This window comes from Gnatocerus cornutus, chromosome 10 (assembly GCF_029298725.1).
Source record: "Gnatocerus cornutus isolate USDA-ARS CGAHR chromosome 10, icGnaCorn1.1, whole genome shotgun sequence".
NCBI lineage: Eukaryota > Metazoa > Arthropoda > Insecta > Coleoptera > Tenebrionidae > Gnatocerus > Gnatocerus cornutus.
The window spans coordinates 3,731,118-3,756,921 of NC_142242.1; the positions used below are offsets into that span (position 1 = coordinate 3,731,118).

The window sequence follows — 25,804 nt, forward strand, 5'->3', positions numbered from 1 at the left end:
TAAAGTTAGAATCCATCTTACATCATCTCTTTAAATAAATAAGTGAATATGGTAAGTATACATATATGCAATATAGACATATTTTACATAATTTTCTTAAATGGTAACAAAATGCTAGCTACTGGGGCACGGTTCCGCCTCGGCACTACTATCGCTACTGTCTAAATCCTTACAACATCGACACTGCTGTCGTCGTTTACACTTCGATCTGTGACATTTGCTACACTTAGGTCTATATACAGGGGCAACTAATTCTACCTTAATATTAGCAGTGGCGGTTACTTTGGTTGTGTAAGGGCCACTAGAACTCGATTCTGGACTACTGTATTCTACAGTAACTTGTGGCTCGACTACAATACTCTGATTGCAACTTTCTTCAGTAATAGTCGTAAGACTAGGCTCACGCGTAGCTTTTGCACAAGTGTTGCGACGAGGCTTAGGATAGGTTGGGGTCCGAATGGGTGGCGGAGGTGGTGGAGGCGGTGTGGGAGTAGAAATTCGGTCATTATGTTCTAACTGGTACAATTCAGCCTTGGGACCGGCGATTAAAAGGAGAATGGGGAAAAATACTAGCGAGTTTATAGTTGAACTGCACAAGGACACGAGTAGTGCAGAGAAAAAATGACACTGTATGAATTCAAACTGGGAAGTAACTAATACTGAGACACATACAAATAGTCCAAAATCACCTTTCAATATAGGTTCAGCGTACAATTCTAACGACATTTTTAATCTCCGTTCGGAATTGCCTAAGGCACTTAAAAAACCTGTCAATAATAGAAAAACATTTCGGCTCACTATAATAAAATGGAGCGCACCTATTGTTCCACTTAAAGCGTTTACATTCACCACACACATCAATAACATACAGATGATTATGCTGAAAACAGAACACCAAAGTTTTGTCCACTGTACAAGAGTACATGCTACTAGAACTGCTGCCAGCAAACTAAGTACGAACTGAACAGCTAACAAATGGTCTAGTAGTAGGAACTGATTAAAATAAGCGAATATAAGTCCAACGGGGTAGTTTTTTAAACCGCGTTGATTGAATTCCTCCGAGATTTCTTTAATTTGTTTTAAAGTTTCGATTATTTTTCCCGTACTCTTCAGATTCTTGAGGTAGAATGGCATTTGAGTATAAACAAGAGGTCGCGACTTTGGAATTTTCAATTCATATTCAACCTTAGAAGTATAATGTTGACAAGGTTTAGGTGTGAGATTCGCTCGAGAACTTGAATATGACATCTGGTCATAACTATTCCAGATCGTCAAATAATTGTAAAACGCTTTGGGATCTATAATACCATCGGTTACAAGTTGTTTTTTATAAATCAGACTCTTATCTACTGGGTACTCAACAATACCAGTTTGTGCTAACAATTTGAAAGCTAATACTGCCTTTTCGGTAGCGTTAGGAAACCACTTTTCATTATTAAGAAAATTATTTTTACGATTAAAATCAAACTCTTGCTGTAAATCGACTAAAAAATCTCGGAAATTCGCCAACCAAAAGTCGTTCATATTCAAGCCCCCATTCGAATCCTTCAAAACATGAGGTACATTAGTTAATGAAGAGTGGTACTCATACAACAACGGCTGGTTCAAAGGATATTCCAACTCAGTCGTCACCAAGTAGAAATTATAAAAACCAAAGAATTTGTTTTGAGCTTCTAAATATTTGTACTCCTGCGTGTTCTTTGGTAAAAATGTCGACAATCTCACGTCAAACTCCAACTTCAGTCCGTTAAAAACGCAAAAAATTATCAACACTGCATAAGTCAGACACAAAATCACTTTTACGATCGGCTTTATCAGCACTGATGTGAAGTAACGATCCGCTAACCACGTTAGAAGACTCTTCTTCTGTTGGCAGATGACCTCAGCGGTTAGCAGATTCTCCCCATGCTCCTAAAAAAATAAAAACAAAGTGTTAAAAAAAAACGCGAATCTACACCAAAGACTTTCACTAAAATGATCGTGCTCAAGTTACACGTCAGTTGGCTGACTGACGATTCAGAGATCATTTTTCTCCGCTCTGATTCTCAACATCGACGCAGTTTTGGCGGTGGGCCTTTCTATTTCGACAAAGAAATGTTTTCATTTGTTGATTCGATTTTTCGGAGGACGCAACTGTGACTTCTTTCATTAATTAGGAGTGATGGCTAGACTCATAAAAACTCCCAGTAAATTTCCACGATGACAATAGAGCTGTCGCGTATTGATTTGAATTAGTTTTTAGTTAAAAATAATTAATTGCGCAATTATGAAGACAATCGATTATTATACAAAGTATCAGTATAATTGTTATGGTATCAGCATGTTTGTGATTATGATGGACTGGAATGATAAGTATGTTCGAAATAATTACGTGAAATTAAAAAAAAAACAAGGAATTTAAAGTATCTTGTCTAAGCAAATGAAGCGACCTTCCCGTGCTCGTTCTTGATGAAAATGTAGGGGAAGTTAATAGAGATGGTGTAGAATCGTCGAGCATGGGCGAATTGGCGTATAAAATTAAAAGTTTTTTTGAGAAATTCCGACATGGTCGAATAATGCCTAAAAACTTACCGGATCATTATTGTTGTTCGTGGGAGGCTTAGGCTTGGTCTCGTTCCGGAAACACGGTACATCAGTCTTTCGACACCGCTGTTCGAGGGCCAAGAGCGAAGGGAACACAATAAGCAAAGCGGCACAATGGAATATAACTAGTACCGCACATTGTAAACAAAAAACACGTAACGCCGGTACGGGTAGTACGGCAGCCGCTAAGAACGCAGCGGAATTCACTAATGCCGCCGAGATGATACTTGGACCCGTCCTTTGTAGCACTTCCGGTGGCGACAAATTCCTCATGTGTGTTGATAAAATAAGGAACATTTCTCTCAAAGCGAGTCCAACAGTAACAAAAGGTAACACATGTGTGCTGAGGAGGTTTATCGGAAGTCCAATTAAGCTGCAAACGCCCAACGCCGCCGCGGCTGAACTTGCTAAAACTATCACTCCCAACGCAGCCAAGCTCGAATGTGCCACCCACCCATACACCGCCGCCACTACTAACACCACCCCCAACTTCACCACGTCCGTTTTCGATGCCTCCTTCAACATTTTGTTTAGATTCGCCGTGGAAAACGTCACGAACAAGTACGAAGAAGACTTTTTGCTTTTAGTCAGACGCTCCACCTCCTGGAAGACAAAACATCATAAATCATACAAATCAAAAAGTAAAGCTCGGGTATCCTTACATTTGCGAACTTTTTCTGCCAGGCGTTCAGCACCGTACTTGCTTTTTCTTGATTCCAACCTATGTGGTGAACTTTATAGTGTCCAGACCAATATTCGAACAATTCATGTTCGCCCATTAATTGTACGACTGTTTGTAAAGCTTTGGCATGTTTTATGTGACCAGATTTATTTTTAACAACCCCGCCAACAATCAAATCCTCGGGCCAGTGCATGTACTTGGCAGCAAAACCATAACAACCACTGGTAAGTTCAGCACCAATGTCCAAATTCATAGTTGAGTTGTAATTTGGTGCCGTCACTGGACATTCTGGATCTCCAGGGTTCAAACAGGGCTTTTCTTGATAAGCGGTCGTTATTCCAGCACGCTTGAAATAATCCTCTAAAGAATGATAGTCAAACTGGGCTACTTTCTGCTTCATCTCCGAAACTAGCTGACTGGGATTGAGATTGGTCCACTTCAATTGCTGACCTGTGCTATATCTACAAAAAATCATAATTAATTAATAAGTATTTAACTAATGATTTTTTTTTTGTTGCCCTGAATATCTCTGCGGAGTTCTGTTTTCAAGACCATAGTTTCGAATATATTCTTGAAAGTACTAAATTGGCTCTGGTTTTTATGATTTTGGCGTATTTTATATTTTAATAATTTAGACTTTGAGTCGGCTCTTCAGAACACGAATTATAATAATTTAAAAATTTTAAAGTTTAACAAGTTTTTTTTTTTTTTCTTTTTCAACTTCTATGTACATTAATTAACCACTCAAACGAAACAATTTTTAATAATTTCCAACAAAAAAAGATATTTATGAATATACTTGTTATTTCTTTTCCAATTTTACCGATTTTTAGTAAAATATGAAAATCAAGATTAAAAAAATCAGAGCCAATCTTCCAAAACCATCCATGAATTGTTGGCATAGAAGTATTCAAAATCACTCTTAGATCAAGGGCAACAAAATCATTGTTGACCAGTGTTATTGATTAACAATTAACTAAAAATAAATAATAAATTTGGATAGAAGCTCGAATAAAGAAATGAAGTTCGCAACTACGGTCGCAGTTGCGCTTTCAACATTTTTAGACCTTGAGAGAATTGATTTAAGATTGAAATTAATAAATCCAATTGACAATAACAAATTTACAAAAGATGTGAAACTAATTCCAGGCATTTGTTGACGTCCTTGAATTAGTCGTTTTTATTTATAACGAGAAATTATTAAAGATAATTAAAAAATTGTATTTAATTACAATCGGTTGCAATTGATGTTGTTTTTGTTAATTATTGAGGTGAAGACTTTACACATAAATTGTACAAACGGAATGTCAATAAAATGAAGCAGATGGCTTTTTTAGTGACCGCGATAATTGTTGAGAAAATATTTTTTGTGCGTTCATCGTCGTGAAATATTTAAGGACAAAAAGTATGTTGTTAACAAAGTAATAAATTTAAAAGTTAATAATGCAAGGAATTTTTTAAAAATCGGTTGATTTATGTGTCTTTGATCTCGTCTTTTTAGTGAATACTGAGTGGACGGCGATTGCGGTAGGTAGGTATATCTGGCTTTTTATAAAAGGGCAGATGTTTCACCTGTGACCACCCTAAAGCTTAGCCATTTTGTGAACTTACGGTATATTCACAGGATAATCGGGTCCGAGCAGCTTGGAACCTTCCCAAAAGCAATCAAGAGCCGTGACGATAGAACAGGGCATCATATTTTCGAAAATCTGTTCAATATAATGAGCATCAAAGTTAGGAATGCTAGGTGCTTGGCAGAAGTCTTTGAGGCGCCAGGTGATATCGTACATCGTGATGGTAACCTGCGTGGCCTTTTGGATGAGCGCCAAATGCTCTAGGAGGCCGTGAGGATGTAAGAGATCGACGTCGGAATCCACGCCCGTTTGAACAATCATCTGGTGCGTGGACAACATCTCCTGCGGTGTAGCCTCTGCCCCAGAGGACGGTTCTGCCCACAGCAGCTCGATGTCCGAATGAAAGGCCATGCTCTTGAGACCCACCGAGAAGGTGGCGATGGCTAGAACACTGACGAAGAGGAACTTGCCAGCGTGGGTCTCGAGGATGCGGCCCAGGGAGTGCAGCTGCCGCTGAATTCGGCGACGAACCCACAGAATGCCGCGGTCTCCGTTCGCTTTGCCCTGCAACAGAGTATACCATGCAATGGACCACCCAAGAAGCGGCCTGACGTCACACGGACCACCCAAATAGCATACATATGGATACGGCAATCTCCGCCGCACTTCACCGCAATACCGCATAGACTGTCCTTCTAGGAAGGATCGTCCAACGCTAGAGGAGTTCAAACTACCCACAGACTCGACAGCACCGATTCAACAATATTGCCAATCACTTGTCATTCTTGGACCCAACAGACACCGCTACAGACCATAATTCACGGCTGTCACATGTACCCCGCAAAGAAAACATCCAAAATGACCAACAAATTCTAATCATCGAGAAACATAAAAATATTGTCAGCTACGTATTACGCCCGATCAATCTTCTTTCTTTTTACTCCTCCAGACAAACTGTCAAACAAAACGAATGACTTGTAGTTCGTGCAAAAATCTCTTAACTAAACCAAAAATTGGATAACAATTGCATATTAAATTGTCATTTTCACGCTTACTCATTAACAGTGTATTATTTGTAAATGTCTGCAGTGCCAACAAGAAGGAAATCATTTATTACGCTAAAAGTTGGACAACTGCCAGTGGTAACAGGTGAAAAAATATCCTACACTTGATGACTCCAACAAAAAGATCTCTTCTGAGAAAGAAGGAAAAATAATGAGCACCTACGTCCAATTAGGAATTTCAGATAATAACAAATGACTTTCGTCTGCAACGCAAGTTACCCCACTTAAACTGTTTTAATTGCAACAACAGAGAAATAAAAATTTCAAAAAAATAAACGGAAGCTATAAGAAAAGACCAAATATTAGTCTGAACGTCATATTTTTAAAGTTTCACGACCCAAATTTGCAATTAACAAGTATTTTCGTCAAGCAATTAACAACTAATAAGAAAAAAGGAACATTTTAGATACCAAAATTTTACAAATGCTTTTGGTACATATAAAATTTATTTTCCACAATTTAGTCACTAAATCATTAAATAAAAAGTAAAAAACAGCCAATTAGGTAATTTCCAAAATTCAGCTCAAAGTAAGTTGTTATGTCATTTGGCAAAGTTATGTTAAAAAAACTTGAAGAGCCTTTTCGTTCTTAATTGAACACGTCTGCAGAAGTGATAAATTAAATCGGCGTTCTTCCCTGGAATACCGCTTTGGGTCGGCATTGCATAATCGAATTTACATAAATAATTTCTCGCAAATGTTGTGTCACATTAACTAGTTCCACAAAGAAGAGGAAATATTTTAATTGTAGGAAGTTAGAGCGTTAAAATGTTCAATGGTTATAATGATCGTTAATCGGGTAACGACCACGGACACTTCTTAATACTGTCGGCTCTTTCAAAAAGAACGCCATAGGCGTAGGCGAACTGTTTTTTAACGGGGGCAGTAATTATATCGAGTTATTCGAATTGTTGGTAAGATAAAGTTTGAAAAGTTCGAAGTCCGAGAAAAATCTACCGATCCAATATGCCACCTACTGAGTAAGTTGACGGTATTGTTAAACAACAAATGACGGTTAAAAATTTTCGGGAACAAAAGTCTTTGTAAGATATCTTTTCAACTGAAGAATTTTTGAGAGGGGTTATTTTCTCGGTGTGACGACTCAATCTTTTCAGGTAGCTGCAATGGTTCCGTAGGCCGCTTTCGGCAAAGCATTGTGGAATAATTTTGAACTATACTCGGAAATAATAGGAAATGAATATTATAGCCGGTTTTATAGTTTTAATGGTAACTTTATGAATGGCACCTGAGGTCAATGGAATTCCGGAGAAATATAAAACAATAATAATAATAACATTGTTGGGGATATAGAAAAATGAGTGTGGCAGCTGAGAGGTAAATATGTAGTAAAATCCGTGTTTACAGTCGGAAAGGACAATGGCCTCCAAGAGTAACGTGTCAAAGTTAGAGGTTTTAATTTGTTTGAAAAAGATTTCATCTGATTTTTGTATGTGAATAAAGAATTGTTCCAATTCCATAAACGTTACGGAATGTTTTGAATATTAATGTAGTATGAGTTGTCTGCGCTAGACACGTTATAAGATTTTTAAGTGTCGGTTATAATTAATTGTGTAGGTCATAAGATTCGTGGCGAGATATGGATGAGTGACCTGCCGATGTCGGTGGGATTATTTCTGATTGAGGTTGTATATTATTAGTCTGAGTGAAACTGCGTGAGCGTATGTGAGTACGCACATATGACATGAATGTACGAAGGGAGTACGTTGATGTAGGGTGAATGAAAGGGAGATTTTATACGGGGTGGTTGGTTGTTTCGAGTTCCGGAAACGGATAGAGGGAGGGGGCGGCTCCGGGCGCGGCCGGGTGCGGGGTGCGGGCAGGTAAGCTAAGCAGCTAAGCTAGCTGCGGACCACACACGCAGCTCCCCCGGTGGTCCCACCAAGGCTAGCGTAACACGGCACATCGCCCACCAGACCGCAATCAAGTCTCAGGTCTGGCCCAAATCATCTATCACACCTGATTCGGGCGGCGCCGACATGGAGGCGCCGCCCCCAGTCGACGGCGAAGAAGTCATGCAAATTTACCTGGTCCAGCTGGTCCAGCGCGACGGCGGCGTCGACCCATCCCGGTCGGGTGTAGAGATCCGACTCGTGGCGCTCCTTGTCTAAGAGATCCGGCGACTCCAGCGGCGCCGTCGAAGCCATCCGGTGGTGTCAGGCCCGAGCTCTAGGCCTCGCCAAAACGCGCATATCACAGAACACGGCACTGTTAGGCACTGTGCCCATGGCAGGCACCCTAGGCCTTCAGCACGGAGAAGCACCCTATAGTCCTAGCGCGTATTTGGAACATGGTTTAACATCTGCCGCCAGAAGCTGATGCCGGATCCGGAAGAACTCGACTCGACACAGTACACTGCTACAACGACCAACAGTACCAACACACACCGACGGACCAAAAGACATTTAACGAGTTGTAAATAAACAAGGTGACACGCAGCGACAGCAATGCACCTCGGTACACTGAGAAGTTGAGGAACCGACTGCTGACTTGCTAAAGCGGGGCTCATGTGCTGTTCGCTGTTGGCCGTTCATTGTAATCGCAATGCCTTCGCCTTGGGTCGCTCTCTACAGGCGACCGGCGTCGAGTTTCTCCGAACGAAGACCACCCACAGTATATGTTTAGAATGTAAATTCTCCAAATTACATTACTTATGCTTTTTTTTGTCACCATCATAGGATATACAGCCATGGTAAATGGTAATAGACTTCATCCATCCCACTAGACTGATAATCTTAACACCGATGACACTTAATTCACCCCTTTCTTTTTCTGTCCATCTTCAATCTTCAACTTCACAAGACCAACCATACAAAATACTGCTAATTCCTCACGTACTTAACTCGCGGACGTAATTAATCTCTTAATATATTCAAGTGTTTTATTTCATTATGCAATGATTGTAATGACGATTTACCTCACACAGACTGATGTTTGCTCTTCGTTTAGAATGAAAATATAAAACTCTTTAAAGCGCTAATAAATTAACATAATATTGACGACGACGGCGACTTTCAAAAGATTCTCGATAATTAGTATGACTTCCGCTTGCTAACATACAAATCCACCAGAATTACAAATTATTACGCCAATCGGTCCTCATTTTTTCATAAACCCAAAATCTATTACATTTTATGTACACGACCATCATTGAAATCACCAACAAAATTTTGATTATCGCAAAAAAAAACACTTGCTGTTGTAAAAAATGCACACCACACAACAATCTTCCAAATTATAATCAACTAAATCAACTAAACTTATCAAAAACAACCAAATAACTCAAAAATATACTCACCACGTCATGCTCAATTATTTTTTTGGCACACTAAATACTTTACCAGACACTTATTTTTACTAAAAAAAATCTTAACGAAGTACCAAAAATAAAATAAACATTTTTCATTTTCAACTGTGACAAAAGCAAGATATTTCGGTGTGTACCTCATTTATATTTTTTAGTTGGATGGTATTTTTATCCAGCATCATTATAAACAAACACAGGAAAATCCTGCTGTTTGTATGACAGTACGTATTAAACAATGTGTCAAAAAACAAACTGGGGCAAGTTGTTTTCAGATTCACAACGAATAGTTTTATTTGGGAGCTAAAATGATTTTTTTTTTACTCCAAAGAATGCTGAATGGAAACTGGTCAATAAAAATGCATGTTAATATTTAATAATTAATAATACAAACGGGTAATGTTTTTTCTTTATTTTTTCGACTCTTTCAGGTAGGAAAACGACGTTCTCAGATGAAATTCTCCCTGATCAAATTGTTTTTTAATATAAACAAATTTGATAACCCATGCTCTGTTATGTATTGTTGGTTGCATACAACAAATGTTATTAAATTTAAAATTAGTGGATTTTCCAGTTTCTGACTGTTTAAAATACTTCTCTTTTATCGCCAATAGTTTTGCTAAACATCGCGTGTTTTATGGGTGTTAAAATCAATAACTTTCGAGTTTTAATAAATAGAAACGTGATTTTTTGTTATTAAATGGTGTGATTGATAAAAGTGTGCATACTTACTTCCTTATGACTCATCGGCGCCTCGCCCCATTTGAAATTTAGGGACACCTATATGTAACTTATGTCACGCTTTGAATTATAAAAATTTGCTCAGTTTCACGTACAGTTTTTTGGTTTTTTGTAACCAACCAAACGCAGCATAAATTGATTTAAAATTTATTTGAACCATACAATATTCCGTAACCGCTATCAACAATATATGGCCACTGATACAGAAGTTACATACTCAAAAATAAATTTTGAAAATGTTGAAATTTAGACTATTTATTTAATTTAAGAGTGCTTCACAATACATTTTTACAAAAGCAAGCAAAATTAATGCACAATTGTTCCCAAATTATCACTATCTAATAAAATCGAAATGCCAATTTGTAACAAAATATCTTGTCTAAAAATATATGGATTTATTAAATACATGTAACAGAAATATTTTTTTTAACAAATTTATAGCAAACAATGATTTTTTTTATATAAAAAATTAATTAATTTCTGTATTAGCTCTAGGAAGCTGTGCACCTTCAAAAAAAATTTGTTCTACTTTCCTCAATACCCTAAAATATTATATACAATTCAAGTTCTATTAAATAAGTGAGTGTACAATTTTCAATTGGACGTTTTAAGCATCGTGACTTTGTTGTTTTGGAAAAAATTGAAAAATAGCCACATAAATTGAATGAATTGATGCAACATAAATTTTAGGTGAAACATGAAAGGCTGAGAAATTTCTTATATCTATTCAGTCTTGAGTTACATAAAGGTATTTTTGGTAATATCTATTAAGTTGCAAAAAATCAAATAAGGAAATGTAATAAATATATGTATTTAAACGTAATGAGTGATTTAAAAATAATTGAACAGATGTCACCTAAAAAATTGTCACCTATTTTCATCATTTACAGTTTAAATAATAAATAATTACTAGGTTGGTATGCATACATGTAAAGAACACGAATTTTTCAACGCTCACTTTTTAAGTTTTAAATGCAGCAACAATATTTTACAATATAAAACAATTAATGTTAATACATAATACAATTGAATTTATTTACAGAATATGTGAGGTATTCTTCAAGGATTTATGAAAATCACAACCATCCTAGAGATAGGCAGTTGGAATGTGTATTGACACGAGTTCGTTCCTGAAGAATGTCCTCTAACTAAATAGCGCTCCACTGCAGTCATGTACTAAAATAAATGTGTGCTGGGGTGCTATAACTTGTGGTTGCTGGTGAGCCATGTCAGGCCTTCATATAGGCCGTCCCCAGTGGTGGCACAAGCAGGTTGCACATACCAGTTACGATCCCGGATCCGGGTGAGCCCCAATTTCTCCTGGATCTCATGGGGCTTCATCGCTTCCGGCAAGTCCTGTTTATTGGCGAAAATGAGTATTATTGCGTCCCGCATCTCGCGGTCGTTGATGATCCGATGGAGCTCTTGGCGCGCTTCATCAATACGATCGCGGTCTGCACAGTCCACCACGAAAATCAACCCCTGAGTCCCGGTGTAATAATGGCGCCACAAAGGTCGGATCTTGTCTTGTCCCCCGACATCCCACACATTGAACTTGACGTTTTTATAGGTCACAGTCTCCACGTTGAAGCCGACTGTAGGGATCGTTGTCACAGATTGCCCCAGCTTCAATTTGTACAGAATTGTAGTCTTGCCAGCCGCGTCCAGACCCAACATCAGAATTCTCATCTCCTTGTTGCCGAAGATCTTCGACAGTAACTTTCCCATGGTACTGGAGGGCCCTCACACCGGTCACCACCTAGAACTGCCCCACATTACGTTTTATCCTTTTAACCTCTTTAATTCCCGTTTGCCACTTTTGACAGGTACACATGTCATCGGATAATTCACAGGCGACTTCTTTCAGAGATTCAAAATTTGACTTTGACAGGAAAGACCGAGACCGACATAGGCGTGTAAGCACTAAACTATGGCGGGTCACCTAACGGAATTAATCGATGCGCCGCACCGTCTTTCGCAGCCCACTACACACCCTCTCACAAATACCTACCATCAAACATTTACAATTTCTACAAAAACGAGCTCATTAAACACTTCACACACCAATTTTGCTCCATATTGCTTTGCTAGTTTGCCACTTTGCCGGCCTTCGAAGGGGCTGCGCGTTGCAGTGGTTGTGTCGTTCGCATGTCGTTCGTATTCGGAATTTTAAACGTCAACTCCAACGTGACACGTACTACCCCATATCTCTCTCACACTATAGAAACACACATCAATCCCTCTCTCTCACACGGACAAACCTAGTGTGACGTCACCACCTCGCGGAAATTTTATTCTTGCAAAATTTACCAACCCATCAAATTTTTAAAACAAATAAAAACGACTTAATCACCTCCTCAAACACTTTCTATTCCATTACACCTTCAAACATAATTTTCCTTCACCTACGCCCTAATTCCTCTACCAACTTTTTACAAAAAAAAACTTTTATCACTGCTATATTTCCCCGACGATTCAATTTACTATCTTTGCTCAAATTATTATTAGAAATGTTGCCGAGAACCATTATCAAATTGATAAACCCACACGTACTGATGTCTTTAGCTACGCCAGCAAAATATTTGCCAAATTAGTCTCCAAACTAAATAAACATACCTAAGCAAATACCCCCAAAAATACAATAAATAAAATCAAGATCACATAAATCAATGGTTTGATGTAAATATTGCGTGTTTTTATTATTTTACACAACAATCGTAAACACAAAACGAGGTTACAACGAAAATATCGATAAAATTCTCTCCCGTTAAGTACCGCTCCAAGTTTATCTCAATGACATCGATTTCGTCTGAATTGTTCTACACTTTGTTTGCGTATCAAACCCGGAAAAAATTATTTGCAGGCCTAGCGAGTTATTAAAAAAAGCCCCAAAACGCTCTCATTTAAAAGAGATTTTTTGAAATAGTTCAATGACCATAATTGAGTTTTTCTCCGAAAATTAGTACGCGTTCGTGTTTTCTTATACCTACAATAAGATAAAGTAGGTCTACCTAAATACCTACATTGGAAGTAGTCGGAAGTATTATTGATACTAAGAGATGCAAGGACTAACCACCAAACACAGTTGCCACGAGCAGAAAATTGAAAATTTTCAACTGAAGAAAATTCCTGTTTAATCTGAGTTAACTAACAAGCAAAAAACAATAAAATAGTTATATTGTTCCATTTTTTTATGACTCAATTGAAAAAACTATTTTAAAAGCAAGCAATAAATCATTTACGAAACATTGGAATGTCCTGAAAATAATTGATAATAAAGATTGGATATAATTCGCTCGATACTTACAATTTGAGCGGTGCTTTTTTAAAAGTTTATACCTACAAATTATCACTGTCATTAAAGGTCCGCCAAGACCAGGGAACCATTTCGATTTTAAACTACATACCTACATGGTAATTAAGAAAAAGACGTTTACTATTGGCGGGTTTAAAAAGCCCGCGTTGGTGAATAAAACGACCAATAAGAACCGGTTTTTAATCACCCGTTTAAAAATTCCCGCCCAAATTTTATTATGAACTGAAAAAAATAGGATCAGAAAATTTGTAGCAACGGTAAGAAAACAATTTATTGTTTACAAATAATTTACAAAGGGCTTGCATAAAATTAGAAAGAATTATGCACGTATTTTGATCAGTAAACTTCAACAAAAACTGCGTTTACAGAGTTACCTAATCTTGTTAAAAATAAATTATGGTTTCAAACATCACATCACACTGAGAGTTGACTTTATATCACAAACATAATAAATGCAAATAACGATTAAGTAATTTTATTTAAAATGGTTTTGATCATAAAAAAGTTTTGATGCTGCCTCTAGCCACACTGAGTCGGTTTGTTTTCAAGAACCTGACAAACTGAGTTTAGCAAGTTCTTTAAAATAGCAGATTGGGACACAATAGATTGGCTGCCATTGAGTTCAATAGTTGGAATGAAGCTGACTGCAGGACTAAGTGAATGGGTCCTTTCACCATAAGCTTTTAGAAGGGCGGTTCCACGGTCTCCATTGGCGCATTCGCCAATTGGATTATAGTCAATTCCTAGCTCTTGACCACACTAAAAACAACAATTAGAGTTGGTAACAATTCAAGTTATTCTGGTACTTTCTGTCCTGCATCATCAGGAATCATGTTATCGGCAATCATGCAGGAAATGTATTTTACTCTATTTAGCGGATTTTCTACTAAATCAATAACACAAGCGTGAATTTTGTTGGCGTAACATTCAAGTGCATCGTGCTGGCAGTAAAAATTTATTTTACCATTGATCTCCACAGTCTGAAAATTATGTAACATTTAAATTAGATTTATATCGTGATAAGACTGACCTTTGCTTTTCCATACGGTACAAAATCGATAATGATATAATCCTTTAGATTATCGTACACTGGAAGTATTTGATGGTTTATGAAAAATTTTGAATCTGGACATAGAGCTTCGTAATAAACTGAAACTTTAACTTTTTGAATAGGTTCCCCGTTGTCGATTTCCGCATATTCGGGACTTAGCGAAAATATTGCAAAATATTGGAAACATTTATATAGAGCAACTATCGCCAGAAACAAGAATAATAATCTATACTTCCCATTCATTCTTTTGTTACAGCATAGTCCGAGAATGTGTCGACACGCGAAAGTTGCGTTCAAAGACTACAAAACTTTGGAAAGCTAGAATCTAAATAAAATAAATAAAACAGAAAAGCTCCATAAATATCTTGATAACTTCACTAAACTCACCACAAACACCCAATTGCACGAAAACAGTTGATTTCATTAAACAAACTCGATTGTAAAATTGTAAATTCCACGAGTTTACAAACAATTTCTTTCAAATTTTGAGGTTATAATTTTTGACGTGACGGTGACAGATCGATGGTGACAGCTGTCAGGTTATTAAGCGCGAAATGTAAACACCTGTATTTATTTCGACTTTTTCATTCAAAATCGTGATTTAAAAAAACTGACAGTTATGTGATTTCAACGAACAAAAAGTGGGTTTTAAATTAGAATCGCTGGACATTTTTTTTGAGGTTAGATCAGTTTCATTCATGGCACGTAATTGTCTGTACTTTGAGACCGTTTCGTCACTAAAACCAAAAACAACGACGGTCCCATTCATGTAATTAATATTTCATCACCGCCCCCTTTCAGGTCGTGGTTCCTAAATTTCACTGAAATGATCAAATATTTTGAATAGGATGTTACTGAAGTACGATCTCGTATTTTTCACGCTGTTGCTTGTTCTCAGTTGTTGTTTTGGTTATTTTGGTAACATTGTCGATGACGATTGTTTCTGCCAGGTAAATTTGAGTCGTTTTAACGCCGAGTTAAAAATCGTGTTTTTAGCTTCATGGGAAAATCGACGACTGCACGTGTAATGTAGATACAGTAGATCATTTCAACAATGTGAAAATACATCCGAGATTGCGAAGTTTGCTCCATAAGGGGTATTTTCGCTTTTATAAAGTCAATTTGCGGCGCCCGTGCCCCTTCTGGTCTGACGACAGTCGATGTGCTATGAGGTACTGCCACGTTGAAGCCTGTGAAGATAAAGATATTCCAGCTGGGCTAAAAGGCAGAGAAACTAAAGACTTGGTAACGTAAACCAAAAATCAGTTAAATAGTATCATTCTTTTTTTAGTATTTGAAACAAAGCTGTGAAGACGATCATAACGAGAAGCTTAGCTACTTAAATACCACCATTAGTGCGAAAGTTCAGGAAGACATCGCGCTCTGGAGCGCATACGACGATGCCCAAGACAACTTTTGTCTTCTGGAAGACAACGACAGCGAGTCAGAGTACGTGGATCTTCTCCTAAACCCAGAGCGATTCACCGGGTATAAAGGAAAATCCGCTCACAAAATCTGGCACAATATCTACCTCGAAAACTGCTTCAGAAACACAAAAACTGACAATCCGTACATCCAATCTTCGAAACTAAACAACATGTGTTTGGAAGAAAGAGTTTTCTATAGAGCAATTTCCGGTCTCCACACCAGTATCAACATACACTTATGTGCCCAATATTTGCTCTCTGACGACAGTCTTACTGATCCTAAAGGCAAATGGGGCCCCAATCTCCACGAATTCCAACGCCGATTCTCTAAGGAAACCACCGACGGAGAAGGCCCCCACTGGTTACGCAACTTATATTTCATCTATCTACTCGAATTACGAGCGTTACAGAAAGCAGCGAATTATTTAGAAAAAGAAGAGTTCTATACAGGAAACGAACCTGAAGACTGGGACACCCAACTTGCCGTTAGAGACTTAATAAACGTAGTAAAGAAATTTCCGGATCATTTCAACGAAAGCAGCATGTTTACCGGAAGCGAACAAGCCGAAAAACTGAAATTCGAGTTCAAACAACATTTTCGGAACGTTTCTAAAATTATGGACTGTGTAGGATGCGATAAATGCAAACTTTGGGGAAAATTACAAGTAATTTAATCCAGTTTTTCTAATCGGTATTAAAATCTTTTTTTAGACCCAAGGTTTAGGAACCGCGCTCAAGATCCTCTTTTCTGGGAAATTCGACGAAGGCTCGGATCTAACGGCGTTGAATAAGAAAACCTTTCAATTGCAAAGAAGCGAAATTGTGTCACTTGTGAACAGCATCGGAAGGTAATAAAAAGCGATGATGATGAAATAAATCGGACAAAACTGTTTTTAGGTTGTCGACAAGCATTTACGAATTGGATGAGTTTCGGCAAATGTTACGATAATTAGAACCAATTATTACATAAATAAATTGTTTTTTGCGTGGACGAAAATCGATTGTGGCGGGACCACACTTTCAGATATCAAAACTGAGTTTGTTACTATGTGTATCCAAATATGTACGCAATAAATCTATTTTTTATAAAAAATATTTTATTAACTTTAATTAGAAAGGTGACAAACATTAATTAACCATTGCGAAACCACAAGAACAAAATTATTATCAGCAATATCGTTATAATCTCCATCTCGAACTTTTGTAACCATGTATCGTTTGATAATATTCGTTTCGCTTTGTGACAAAGATGTGGTACTCGATCGCGGCGTCGCTACCATCGCATTATATTGTTCGCTAGTCCTTTTTCGCACAAATTCGTAAAAGAATTGTATTTCCGAGCTTAATTCGCGTTTATACGAAAACAACGCTTCCTCGTTAAGACTTCGCATGGTGTAGAAAATCTCACATGCTAGAAAACTCATGAGAGATTCCAACGAGTTTTTTACCATGTGGTAATCCAACTGGGAAATTGCCGACGTTGTTCCGGAAAACTCAGACATATCGTAATGAAGGAAAGAACTTAGCTTCTCATTAGGCAAATCATCGCTTCGCTGCATAAAAATCATAAAACCGATGTGCTTTTCATACGTCGCGGTGCAGTACTCGAAGATTTTTCCAAGATTCTTGACTTTGATGTCCTTTTCCAATTCCGTGAGGGAAACCTGGCGGTTTCTTGGGGTCGCTGATGGAGTTTCCGGGGAAAGCTACAACCGAACAATGTACCAATTTTTTAATCGAATTCTAACAAACCTGATTTAGAGTTTTGCAAAGATAATCGGCTAAACAAAGCAGAGTCCCGTAAGTCAGTTTTGACGTAATCGGCAATTCGAATCGTGGGACACTAAAATCATTATCAACCAGTAATGTAATATGCTCCATTAAATGTTCGACGTTCATTTGGGCAATAGGATCCGGTTTTGTTTTTCTCAGACAGCTGCATGCCCAGTAAATAATTTCTGTGAGCCTAAAAGACAGTCAGTCATTACAGAAAAAACACAAATCAATGTCTTACTTGTTTAGAACGGAGATCAATAAATCCGTGGGGGCGCAATTCATGATCGCTACTTGTTTTCCATGAATGGTGTAGAAGTTTATCTTTTTGTAGCCCAAAATCGAGAGGACCGACGCGTTGACTGTGGTCTTCATTCCCTCCTAAATTTGTTTTTATTAGGATAAATTAATTAAATCACATACTAACCATCAACAAGTCGTACGAGTGCGTGTGGACAACGCGCCACTGAGGCATCTGCTCAAAAACGATATAAACTAATTTTAAAGCCTCGCAAACCAAAGTCAGAGCGGTCATATCCACTGTGAATTTAGTCAACGAGATGATTTCCATCAGCAACTCGTCGTGTTGTGTGATCAAAGAAAAACAAGCCTTGAAAATAACCCCGCCAAGATTCTCCATTAGAATTCGGTTCAGTTTGATCAAAGTGATGAAAATAAGCCACCATTCTTTGATGTTGACGGGAAGTCCAGCCTGAAAAACACTATGAAGATGGTGGTGATCGTTTGAAAAGTCTTACAAAAACAGCTTCTCCGACGCTAATGGTGAGACCCGGTGGACGCACTTTGTAGTAAAACGAAAAGAGGTCGATTGCTAAAAAGTCTTTAATTAACGAAGATTCCGCGTAGGAAATCATGAAATCGATGGCGAGTTTCGCGAATGGTAATGTGGCTTGGTGTTGCATCATTGAACACACAGAATTCATGATATTTTGAAGATAATTGCGGTAATGGAACCATATACCAATATCTTTAATATCTTGAAAGGCTAAGGCTGAGTTACCGATGAAAATTATGAGAAGCCAAGGCTTCAGACTCTTTATTTTTTCCACGTCGTCTGTGATATTCCAGACTTCGGACAGCAAGTATTCGTATTCGTAATCTATGATGCCTCCTAGAGGATTTAAAAACATCATCAAAGCTCCAACGTCCTCAGTGAAAATTTTTTTCATATCAGTGAGTGTCCGGTTGATCAGAGACAAAATAGTTTCTTTAATTTTAGAGGGAAGGTACTTATAATAAGCATTCAATGACTTCATGAAAGTTGTCAACTTATTAACAACATCTTTTTGTTGTTTCTCATGTACCGGCCAGGTGGTGATTAACATCAAATATAACTGAGCCCACATATACATAGTTACCATATTACCAAAACCACCTTCAGGGATGTTCAACCCGTCCAGACACGAATGAAGTAGAATATTCTTAATATTGTCATTAAAATTGTTGGCCATAACTTTCTTTGCCAAGACCAAGAACTCTATCCACGCGCCCAACAAATCAAGATTGCTTTTGGAACTACTTTCTGATGATTTTATTACGAACTCGATCCAACTCTGTAGACGTTCTTTATCGTTGAGGAATTTCTCCATCGTTTTTATGAGGTTTTCTTCAACGTTGTCGATGTTAGAGCCTATTTCTAGGTTCATAATTTTTAAAATGACTGTGTAAACTTCCAGTTCTTGGACATAATCACAGAAGAATGGATCGGCCATCACGGGCCAGAAGTCTTTGAGATTTGCAATGTTCTCGATTAGGTTCTCTCGGTGATTTAGCCACAAATTGTAGAGCAGGCGAAGAATGCCGAGTTGAAGAGGATTCTTAAAGTACTCATGTGACTGAAAACAATATTTGTAGTTTTGAATTTAAAATATGACGACAAACCTTTTTGATGTTTTGCAAGTAGTCGACCATAAAGTCACTGACGCTGTCGCCGTTAAACACATCATTTTCTGCCCCATCCCAATACATAAAACATTTTAAATTGAAGAACGCGGCAGTCATTCCATTTTGATTTGAAATGCACGTATGAATGAGGTCGATAATCGCAATCTTCACTTTTTCTTCTTCTAGAGGGTCTCTAAGTCTCTCCAAAAATAAAGACTGGACCTGATAGTGATCCAACTCCAAAAGCGCAAGTAACGGAATGTACTGATCCTAAAATAGTGTGAATTTTAAGTGATAAACTAAAGAAAAACGAACCTGAGCCAACTTTTCTAAGAAGCGGCAAGACAGCTCGGCGATAACCGAACTATAAGAGTTGGTGAAGTACGAAGCCACTGGTTTTACGATAAACGAGAGTCGATCATCTAAAGCACATTTTCCGAAAGTCTTTCGCTGGTTCATGATGAGCAACAACAGGGCTAACTGCATTCTTATGCATTTCAATCGATCCAACGATCGTCCGTTCGTCCAGTTAGACTCTCGTTCCATTAGATACATCAAATGGTATTTTTCTTTGATGAACAATCCCAAAAATGACTCAACGATGTAGATGTTGTTAAGCAGAGCGTGTTGACACAAATAAAAAATCTGTTTTTCGGCATCGTTCAACTCCTCAACGTCTTTTTGTAAGACGTAATGAAAAATCTTTAAGCACCCCAAAGTTATTTGAGTTTTTTGGTGCTCGTCTTTATACGCCCAACTCTGATGTTGCAAAAACACAAAGTTGAATAAATAAGCAACTCCTGACAACTGGAAGTTTTTGAACTGGAATTTCACCTAAAACGACAAGTTAAAATAGTAATCGTGTGGTTTTGAAGTCGTACTTTCATGATGTTGTGAAGAATTTGGATGTACGTCAACAGGAGATTGTGGTCTTCTTTAAACTCTTCTTCTTGAAACAGTTTTATAAAAATCGTGTCTTCAAACACGTACTGGTTAAACAGAAGGTTTTTCACGTCGTTATCGATGAAATCACTTCGTAACTTCGGAAAAAACACTTTCCATACAATTTCGGGACACGTATCAAAAAAAGTACTGTGGCGATGTAACATCAACGCGTTCTGTACATCAAAATACGATCGTATCAACTCAAAATGTAACAAAGGGCCGTCTAAATGCAACAACATTTTGTTTAGTTTGTTGATCATTCTATCAAGACCCACGACTTTTAAGTCCATGTCCACACAGTATGTGATTCCTTGTGTGACCACCCCGTACCCGGCGATGACTTTTTTGGCAAGATCTTCATCGAATTTTCGTTCAGCTACTCCATTGTTGATGAGACTGAAGATTAGATACTCGAGATACATAAAATAACTGTAAAATCCTCTGTATTGTATCAAATGTTTTCCAAAGATCGCGTACGACCGAACGGCGGTATTTATCGGAAATACAATTAGGTCGCTGTCAGGGAACGCAGGGTGAGGTCGCCTCAAAACTGAAATTTCTTCTTGTGGTACCGTCCATGTCATATCAGATAAGAAAGACGGGATGTTATTCAACAACGTTATAGTCTAACAAAAAAACTAATTAAAAAGTAGTTAGGAACTCCGCGAACTTACTTCTTTGTATTGTTCAGGATGACCAAGTAAAGTGTGAGCAATAGCAGTAAACGATGTGAAATCATAAGGAAATGCTTCAAGAGCGATCTCTACTAAACTGTCCAAACCGTTGCGGTTTTTCAGGCAAATCGCACACAACTCGCGGGATTTCAGAAATTCTGATAGAACTCCGATTATACCCGGCGAAGTGTAAAGAGTCCTACGGTCATCAAACATTAGGCAAAGTTCGTCCATCATTTTGTGGCATGCTTTTAAAACGATATCGCCAACAGCACAATTCTAAAAATTACGTTATTAAAGGAAGTTTCGCCAGTTTTTTACCACCTTAAAAATATCAGATGATAGGAGTGACTGTAATAGAACGAATGGTTGTCTGTTGAACAATTCTACAATTCTGTCAGCATTTTCGACTTCTGGTAATGATTTAAATCTGAGGATTGACCAAGCTAAGATCACAAGAGCGTGACCAGAATTCAAATGCAAAGCAAGCAGGGAATCGTGGAGATCTCGAGAGTTTTCCCAAAAATCACTCATGTTTTCTTCCCTGAAAAAAATCGCTTTTTTATACTTTCCAATGACATAATATTTAGTAAAAAACGGATGTAAAACAAGAAATCGGAAAACTCACCACAAACTTTCCAAAGCAACAAAAAAACATCCAATTGCACTATACATAAGTTCTTCTAAATCCTCCTTTTTTGCGTATTGACGTAATTCATAAACACTCGGCGTTGTACTAAAATTGTTTTGAATAAACAACTTTAAAAGTTTAGATAACTGTGCCGTGGCGAGGGGTTTTTCTTTAATTGCAAGACTTAAAACCATTAGAATTTCGCATTGCTCTCTTATATTCCGGCACAACCAATTTTCTAAATACACGTTTTTCTCATCAATGTTTTTAAAGACTTCACTTATGAGATTTTCAAATTGTTCCATCAAACTGTCTTGTAAATCTTCTATGTCAATGGCGTCCACAAAATCCTTGTACTGTGGCTTGAAATCAAAATCTTTATGTAGAAATTCAAATATGTTTCTCCAGGTTTTCAAAAGAAACATTCTTTCAGCTGTATAAAAATTCCAAATACTTTCTTTTAGATAATTTGTGGTTCCTATTCTTGTTATTTGCCAAAATTCTTTGATTTTACCGTAATACTCGAACATTAAATAATTACACATGATTGCATAAGCAATATTGGAATCCAAATTCTAGAAATAATACATGAAAAAAGTGGATAAATCAGTTTTTAACCTACAAGATCATTGCTCAGTTCATGAACAAATTCTTTCATGTAACTACTCATGTCAGAGTCTGAGGAAACCCAATCATCATAACCCTTTTTTGTGTAGGGCTTATAGTACAAAAGTCCGTCCATAAGCTCATTTTGAGTGAGTTTTAGAATCGTTGCAACAATTTCTTCTGTTACGTTCTGGCTGTACCCAGAAACAGTTTGGTGTATTTTCTTCCAAAATCTGAGAGAAGCTTTATCAAAGAATAATATTTCGAAAGTACTTACGGAGTGCTACTCATGTTTTTACACTATAAATCCCAGCACAGACACAATAAATGAAGACATTTTAGAAACTTAAAAAAGTGAGGTTAAAGCGGTTATCTGTTTGTAATCTAGGGATTTTGTAGTTTGGACGGAATACCAACATCTTACCAACGCGGTGTTGTGTATTACTGATTGCCTACATTTCTTATTAATTAATAAAAATTATTTAGTAATTAATATATTCGTTAATATATCACAATTATCAAAATACAAACTCTGTACATATAAAATAAAAAAAAAGCATTTTCATTTTTTAAGGCTGGGAAACATTCTAGCTTTATGCGCAATGATTTTAGGCTTCACCAACGGTTTAGGTTTTTCTAAATTCGCGACTCTTTCTAAAACGCTGTTCCCCAAAGCAGTGTTCCGTTTTTCTCCCTTTTTTGTCTCCTCTTTTTCTTCTACTTCGCGTTCTTTTTTTGCATTACTCGGAAGCTTAATTTCGGGAGTCACAAATTCCTGATAATCCGAATCCTCGTCTGGTTCTGAGAACGAACTATCGTGTTCCTTTTTCGGGTCCTGGATTTCATCATAAATAGAAGATTCACTGGAACTGTCTTCTTTTGGAATGGCAGGCAACTGAATTTTCGGTTTTAGCAAGCGCGGGACCACCACGTCATGTCTGTTTTTCTCTATTCTGAAAAATCACTGTTAAAAAGTATCAGAACTGGAGTAATGTTACTTTAAGTTTTTGGCCTCCACAATCGAATTTACAGGAAGGTTGACTTTTCTTGTCCCGCCGTTTAATTTAGGGTTGTTTTCGGGAGAAACGAACTCCTGGTACTCTTCATCTTCGTCTTCTTCTGAGAATGAGTTCTCTCGCGATGAGGATTTCGGATCCTCCACTGGATCATAAATAGAAGATTCACTCGAGCTTGTTTGCTTTTGTGGAACGGAAGGTAAAATCGGTTTGGGTTTTATAAAGCGGCGAGCTGGTAAATCCGGTGGTTTCTGTAAAACGACGGTTTTTTCTGGAGAGGACCTACAAAAAAATACTCAAATCTGTTTTTTTGAAGCGTCTGAAGTACCTTGGAGGATTATTCTCCTCGTTTTCGTCTGTTTGGGAGTGAAATGGAATCGTATCGTAAGTCTCCGAAAGATCGTCTTCATCCACGCAAGTTTGATTATTAAGATTCTCGTAACAACGAGTCATACGAGAAGTCCATTGAAGCATATCTTTGTGTGTCGTAGCTACAAACTGGAGAGAATTATTTCTCGTAAATTTCCACTGATGTAACTCACGTAGTACGACTTTCCTTTACACTCTCCAGCGGTACATGTCAATTCGAAATCTTGAGGAAGATTTTTAATTTGTTTGGGTACAACAGCCTGAGCTTTGTAGTGTTTTAAATGTAAAGCTTGAACGGGTTTCAGATCTTTTTCAGTAGAATAAATCAAGAACCAGTCGTCGTGGATACCCGCATATATTCGGCGATTTTTTTCGAAATTCAGAATAATTTTGTATTTCCAAAATAAAGTTCCGCATTTAGTATCATGACTCATTTCTCTAGCTGGCAGTTCTACGAAGGCACAAGTAATGGTAAAGTGAGTAAAATTCAATTTTATTACCTAAATATGGGTTCGGTTTGTTTTGAACCACCGCTGGTGTGATTGTTTCATCCACTGAAGAATAAATATCTTTTTTATCTTCTTCACTTTTCACTATAAAAGCCTTGCAAAATATACTCAGCAACACAGTACACTTTTACTTACCTGCTTTTCTTTCCATGTCCACATACGCCCCATTGTCGTCCGAAAGTTTCGCAATTTCTTGTAACTGTTTTTTCGATCGACCGATTAATTCGTCTGCTTGTTTTCGCCCGTACGGCGACAGTTTTTGATAATTCGATCCATCAGCCAAAAATTTGCAAATATCTTGAAAAAGCGACAGGAAATCAGTACGAAAGTCTTTCGATTGCTTACCGTTTAATAATTTGTTCAAGTTTGAATATATCTCGTCGACTTCAACAGCCATAGTCTGTGGGTACCTACTAATTTAGTAAATTAAACACTTGACTTAATTACCGTTCAATTGCTACAATAGCTCAACACATGTTGAAGAAAGTACTGACTGAATCCGGCACTAAAACAATTTTAGCGGCTCCCGCAAAGCCAAATCACGAATTTTTATTTCGGTGCGGAGGGAGTTTACACGATTTTTTATGATACAAGACCTTAATTTAGGATGTGTAGCGCTGGTATTTTACACTATGTATCACTTATCTTTTATATAATCCCCGCCCAGTGCACTTCCTTTTCTACAAATATGCACAGTTCGTTCTTAAATTGAGTTCCACGAGAATCTTACTTTAACAGAACGCAGAATTTTTGATTTAAAGAATACTATGGATATCTTCGATACACTTGAAGAACTTATTTCTTGAACGATATAGATAAGATCCCGGAAAATCGCCATATAATGTTTACTATTCACACTTATCTTTCCGCTAGTCCTTTAATGTTAACAATTCAACGCTTATCAAGCATCAAAAATTGCAGAACAAACAAAGGCGCGGAAATGTGTTCAAATCGAGCATTTGAAAATTGTGTAATCGAGTAGCAAAAACATTCCAATAACACTAGTCTCCAAAACAAAACAAAAAAATCCTCCTATTTATTACGCATATTTTTTATAGATTTGATACTCCTGAATAAATTAATTTAACAAAAAAATATGTATTACGTATAGTTATATTATTGGGTAATGATTTTTTTAAAATAATACTGCTCTAAATTCAAATAATAATTTCAATAACTGAAGAAATACTCGCCTCAAGACACAAACAAATATTTAAAAATAGTATATTAAAACATCGAGTTTCATAAGGCAAAATTTAAGGCACGAATCCAAGTTTATGCGAGTTTTATAAAAAATGAGTGCGTTAATGGCCTTATGAACGAGTTTTCTATACTATTTTTTTTAATTTGCTTTTGTAACAGAGCTATTCCTGCGTTCGTTTTCGATGCTATAATAGCTTTGTTTCCGTAGCAACGTGGAAATGTTTAAAATACAAATTCGGAAAAAAATACATACGTGACAGCAAAAAAATGCAAATCTATAATTAGCACCCTAAACTCTTCATATTTATCATATTTTTATTTTAAGGATTTCGTTGCAGACCAATGTAATAGCTCTAAAATCAACATTTTTTTATAGTAAAAAATGAGAGAATGGTAGTTTGTGAAATTGGAGTT

The 25,804-nt window shown here is 37.2% G+C and overlaps 6 protein-coding genes across 9 annotated transcripts; 1 reads left to right on the forward strand and 5 right to left on the reverse strand.

Annotated features, from left to right (window-relative positions):
* Positions 1-3: 3 nt before the first annotated feature.
* ptc (protein patched) lies at positions 4-8,067 on the reverse strand. Its single transcript, XM_088047893.1, has 5 exons — positions 7,948-8,067; positions 4,877-5,403; positions 3,246-3,726; positions 2,572-3,186; positions 4-1,911 (listed from the first exon to the last, which is right to left on the reverse strand). Exons 1-5 carry the CDS (start codon positions 8,065-8,067, stop codon positions 115-117), a joined length of 3,540 nt encoding a protein of 1,179 aa, XP_087904019.1. The 3' UTR covers positions 4-114.
* Positions 8,068-10,096: 2,029 nt separating this feature from the next.
* On the reverse strand, positions 10,097-12,411 carry Arf6 (ADP-ribosylation factor 6). 2 transcript variants are annotated; one of them, XM_088047897.1, is made up of 2 exons: positions 12,319-12,411; positions 10,097-11,730 (listed from the first exon to the last, which is right to left on the reverse strand). In XM_088047897.1, exon 2 carries the CDS (start codon positions 11,691-11,693, stop codon positions 11,166-11,168), a length of 528 nt encoding a protein of 175 aa, XP_087904023.1. In that variant the 5' UTR covers positions 11,694-11,730; positions 12,319-12,411; the 3' UTR covers positions 10,097-11,165. The 2 variants fall into 2 exon arrangements, with proteins under 2 accessions (XP_087904023.1, XP_087904024.1); XM_088047898.1 differs by having other exon boundaries at positions 10,097-11,724; positions 12,319-12,408.
* A 1,115-nt stretch (positions 12,412-13,526) lies between these two features.
* Positions 13,527-14,839, reverse strand: LOC148167236 (GILT-like protein 1). Its single transcript, XM_088047053.1, has 4 exons — positions 14,720-14,839; positions 14,312-14,657; positions 14,088-14,261; positions 13,527-14,040 (listed from the first exon to the last, which is right to left on the reverse strand). Exons 2-4 carry the CDS (start codon positions 14,573-14,575, stop codon positions 13,801-13,803), a joined length of 678 nt encoding a protein of 225 aa, XP_087903179.1. The 5' UTR covers positions 14,576-14,657; positions 14,720-14,839; the 3' UTR covers positions 13,527-13,800.
* Positions 14,840-15,180: 341 nt separating this feature from the next.
* Positions 15,181-16,852, forward strand: LOC148167237 (ero1-like protein). The gene is made up of 5 exons (XM_088047052.1): positions 15,181-15,282; positions 15,329-15,577; positions 15,624-16,424; positions 16,471-16,607; positions 16,657-16,852. Exons 1-5 carry the CDS (start codon positions 15,181-15,183, stop codon positions 16,706-16,708), a joined length of 1,341 nt encoding a protein of 446 aa, XP_087903178.1. The 3' UTR covers positions 16,709-16,852.
* On the reverse strand, positions 16,839-22,682 carry Nup188 (nuclear pore complex protein Nup188). Of its 3 annotated transcripts, none has more exons than XM_088047051.1 (13): positions 22,581-22,682; positions 22,310-22,526; positions 21,685-22,262; positions 21,381-21,600; positions 21,057-21,335; positions 20,319-21,008; positions 19,753-20,271; positions 19,435-19,707; positions 18,291-19,388; positions 17,960-18,244; positions 17,774-17,913; positions 17,512-17,725; positions 16,839-17,465 (listed from the first exon to the last, which is right to left on the reverse strand). In XM_088047051.1, exons 2-13 carry the CDS (start codon positions 22,427-22,429, stop codon positions 16,866-16,868), a joined length of 5,016 nt encoding a protein of 1,671 aa, XP_087903177.1. In that variant the 5' UTR covers positions 22,430-22,526; positions 22,581-22,682; the 3' UTR covers positions 16,839-16,865. The 3 variants fall into 3 exon arrangements, with proteins under 3 accessions (XP_087903177.1, XP_087903176.1, XP_087903175.1); XM_088047050.1 differs by having other exon boundaries at positions 22,310-22,536; XM_088047049.1 differs by having other exon boundaries at positions 22,571-22,682.
* An 89-nt stretch (positions 22,683-22,771) lies between these two features.
* LOC148167239 (uncharacterized) lies at positions 22,772-25,034 on the reverse strand. The gene is made up of 7 exons (XM_088047425.1): positions 24,533-25,034; positions 24,323-24,484; positions 24,179-24,271; positions 23,852-24,129; positions 23,638-23,807; positions 23,292-23,591; positions 22,772-23,246 (listed from the first exon to the last, which is right to left on the reverse strand). Exons 1-7 carry the CDS (start codon positions 24,582-24,584, stop codon positions 22,856-22,858), a joined length of 1,446 nt encoding a protein of 481 aa, XP_087903551.1. The 5' UTR covers positions 24,585-25,034; the 3' UTR covers positions 22,772-22,855.
* Between the last annotated feature and the right edge of the window lie 770 nt (positions 25,035-25,804).

Coding starts and splice junctions, on each gene's coding strand:
- ptc (XM_088047893.1), bottom strand. CDS start 8,067: ATGGCTTCGACGGCGCCGCTGGAGTCGCCGGATCTCTTAGACAAGGAG. Junction 5,404..7,947: donor CGCTGGACCAGCTGGACCAG/GTAAATTTGCAT, acceptor ACTCTGTTGCAG/GGCAAAGCGAACGGAGACCG. Junction 1,912..2,571: donor CGAACAACAATAATGATCCG/GTAAGTTTTTAG, acceptor TTATTTTTTTAG/GAGCATGGGGAGAATCTGCT.
- Nup188 (XM_088047050.1), bottom strand. Junction 18,245..18,290: donor GCGTCGGAGAAGCTGTTTTT/GTAAGACTTTTC, acceptor AGTGTTTTTCAG/GCTGGACTTCCCGTCAACAT. Junction 17,466..17,511: donor TTTGCAAAACTCTAAATCAG/GTTTGTTAGAAT, acceptor GTTCGGTTGTAG/CTTTCCCCGGAAACTCCATC.
- LOC148167236 (XM_088047053.1), bottom strand. CDS start 14,575: ATGAATGGGAAGTATAGATTATTATTCTTGTTTCTGGCGATAGTTGCT. Junction 14,262..14,311: donor TACCGTATGGAAAAGCAAAG/GTCAGTCTTATC, acceptor CATAATTTTCAG/ACTGTGGAGATCAATGGTAA. Junction 14,041..14,087: donor CTGATGATGCAGGACAGAAA/GTACCAGAATAA, acceptor TGTTGTTTTTAG/TGTGGTCAAGAGCTAGGAAT.
- Arf6 (XM_088047897.1), bottom strand. CDS start 11,693: ATGGGAAAGTTACTGTCGAAGATCTTCGGCAACAAGGAGATGAGAATT.
- LOC148167237 (XM_088047052.1), top strand. CDS start 15,181: ATGTTACTGAAGTACGATCTCGTATTTTTCACGCTGTTGCTTGTTCTC. Junction 15,283..15,328: donor ATGACGATTGTTTCTGCCAG/GTAAATTTGAGT, acceptor TCGTGTTTTTAG/CTTCATGGGAAAATCGACGA. Junction 16,608..16,656: donor CTTGTGAACAGCATCGGAAG/GTAATAAAAAGC, acceptor AACTGTTTTTAG/GTTGTCGACAAGCATTTACG.
- LOC148167239 (XM_088047425.1), bottom strand. CDS start 24,584: ATGGCTGTTGAAGTCGACGAGATATATTCAAACTTGAACAAATTATTA. Junction 24,485..24,532: donor CTTGAACAAATTATTAAACG/GTAAGCAATCGA, acceptor CGCTTTTTCAAG/ATATTTGCAAATTTTTGGCT. Junction 24,272..24,322: donor GGACATGGAAAGAAAAGCAG/GTAAGTAAAAGT, acceptor AGGCTTTTATAG/TGAAAAGTGAAGAAGATAAA.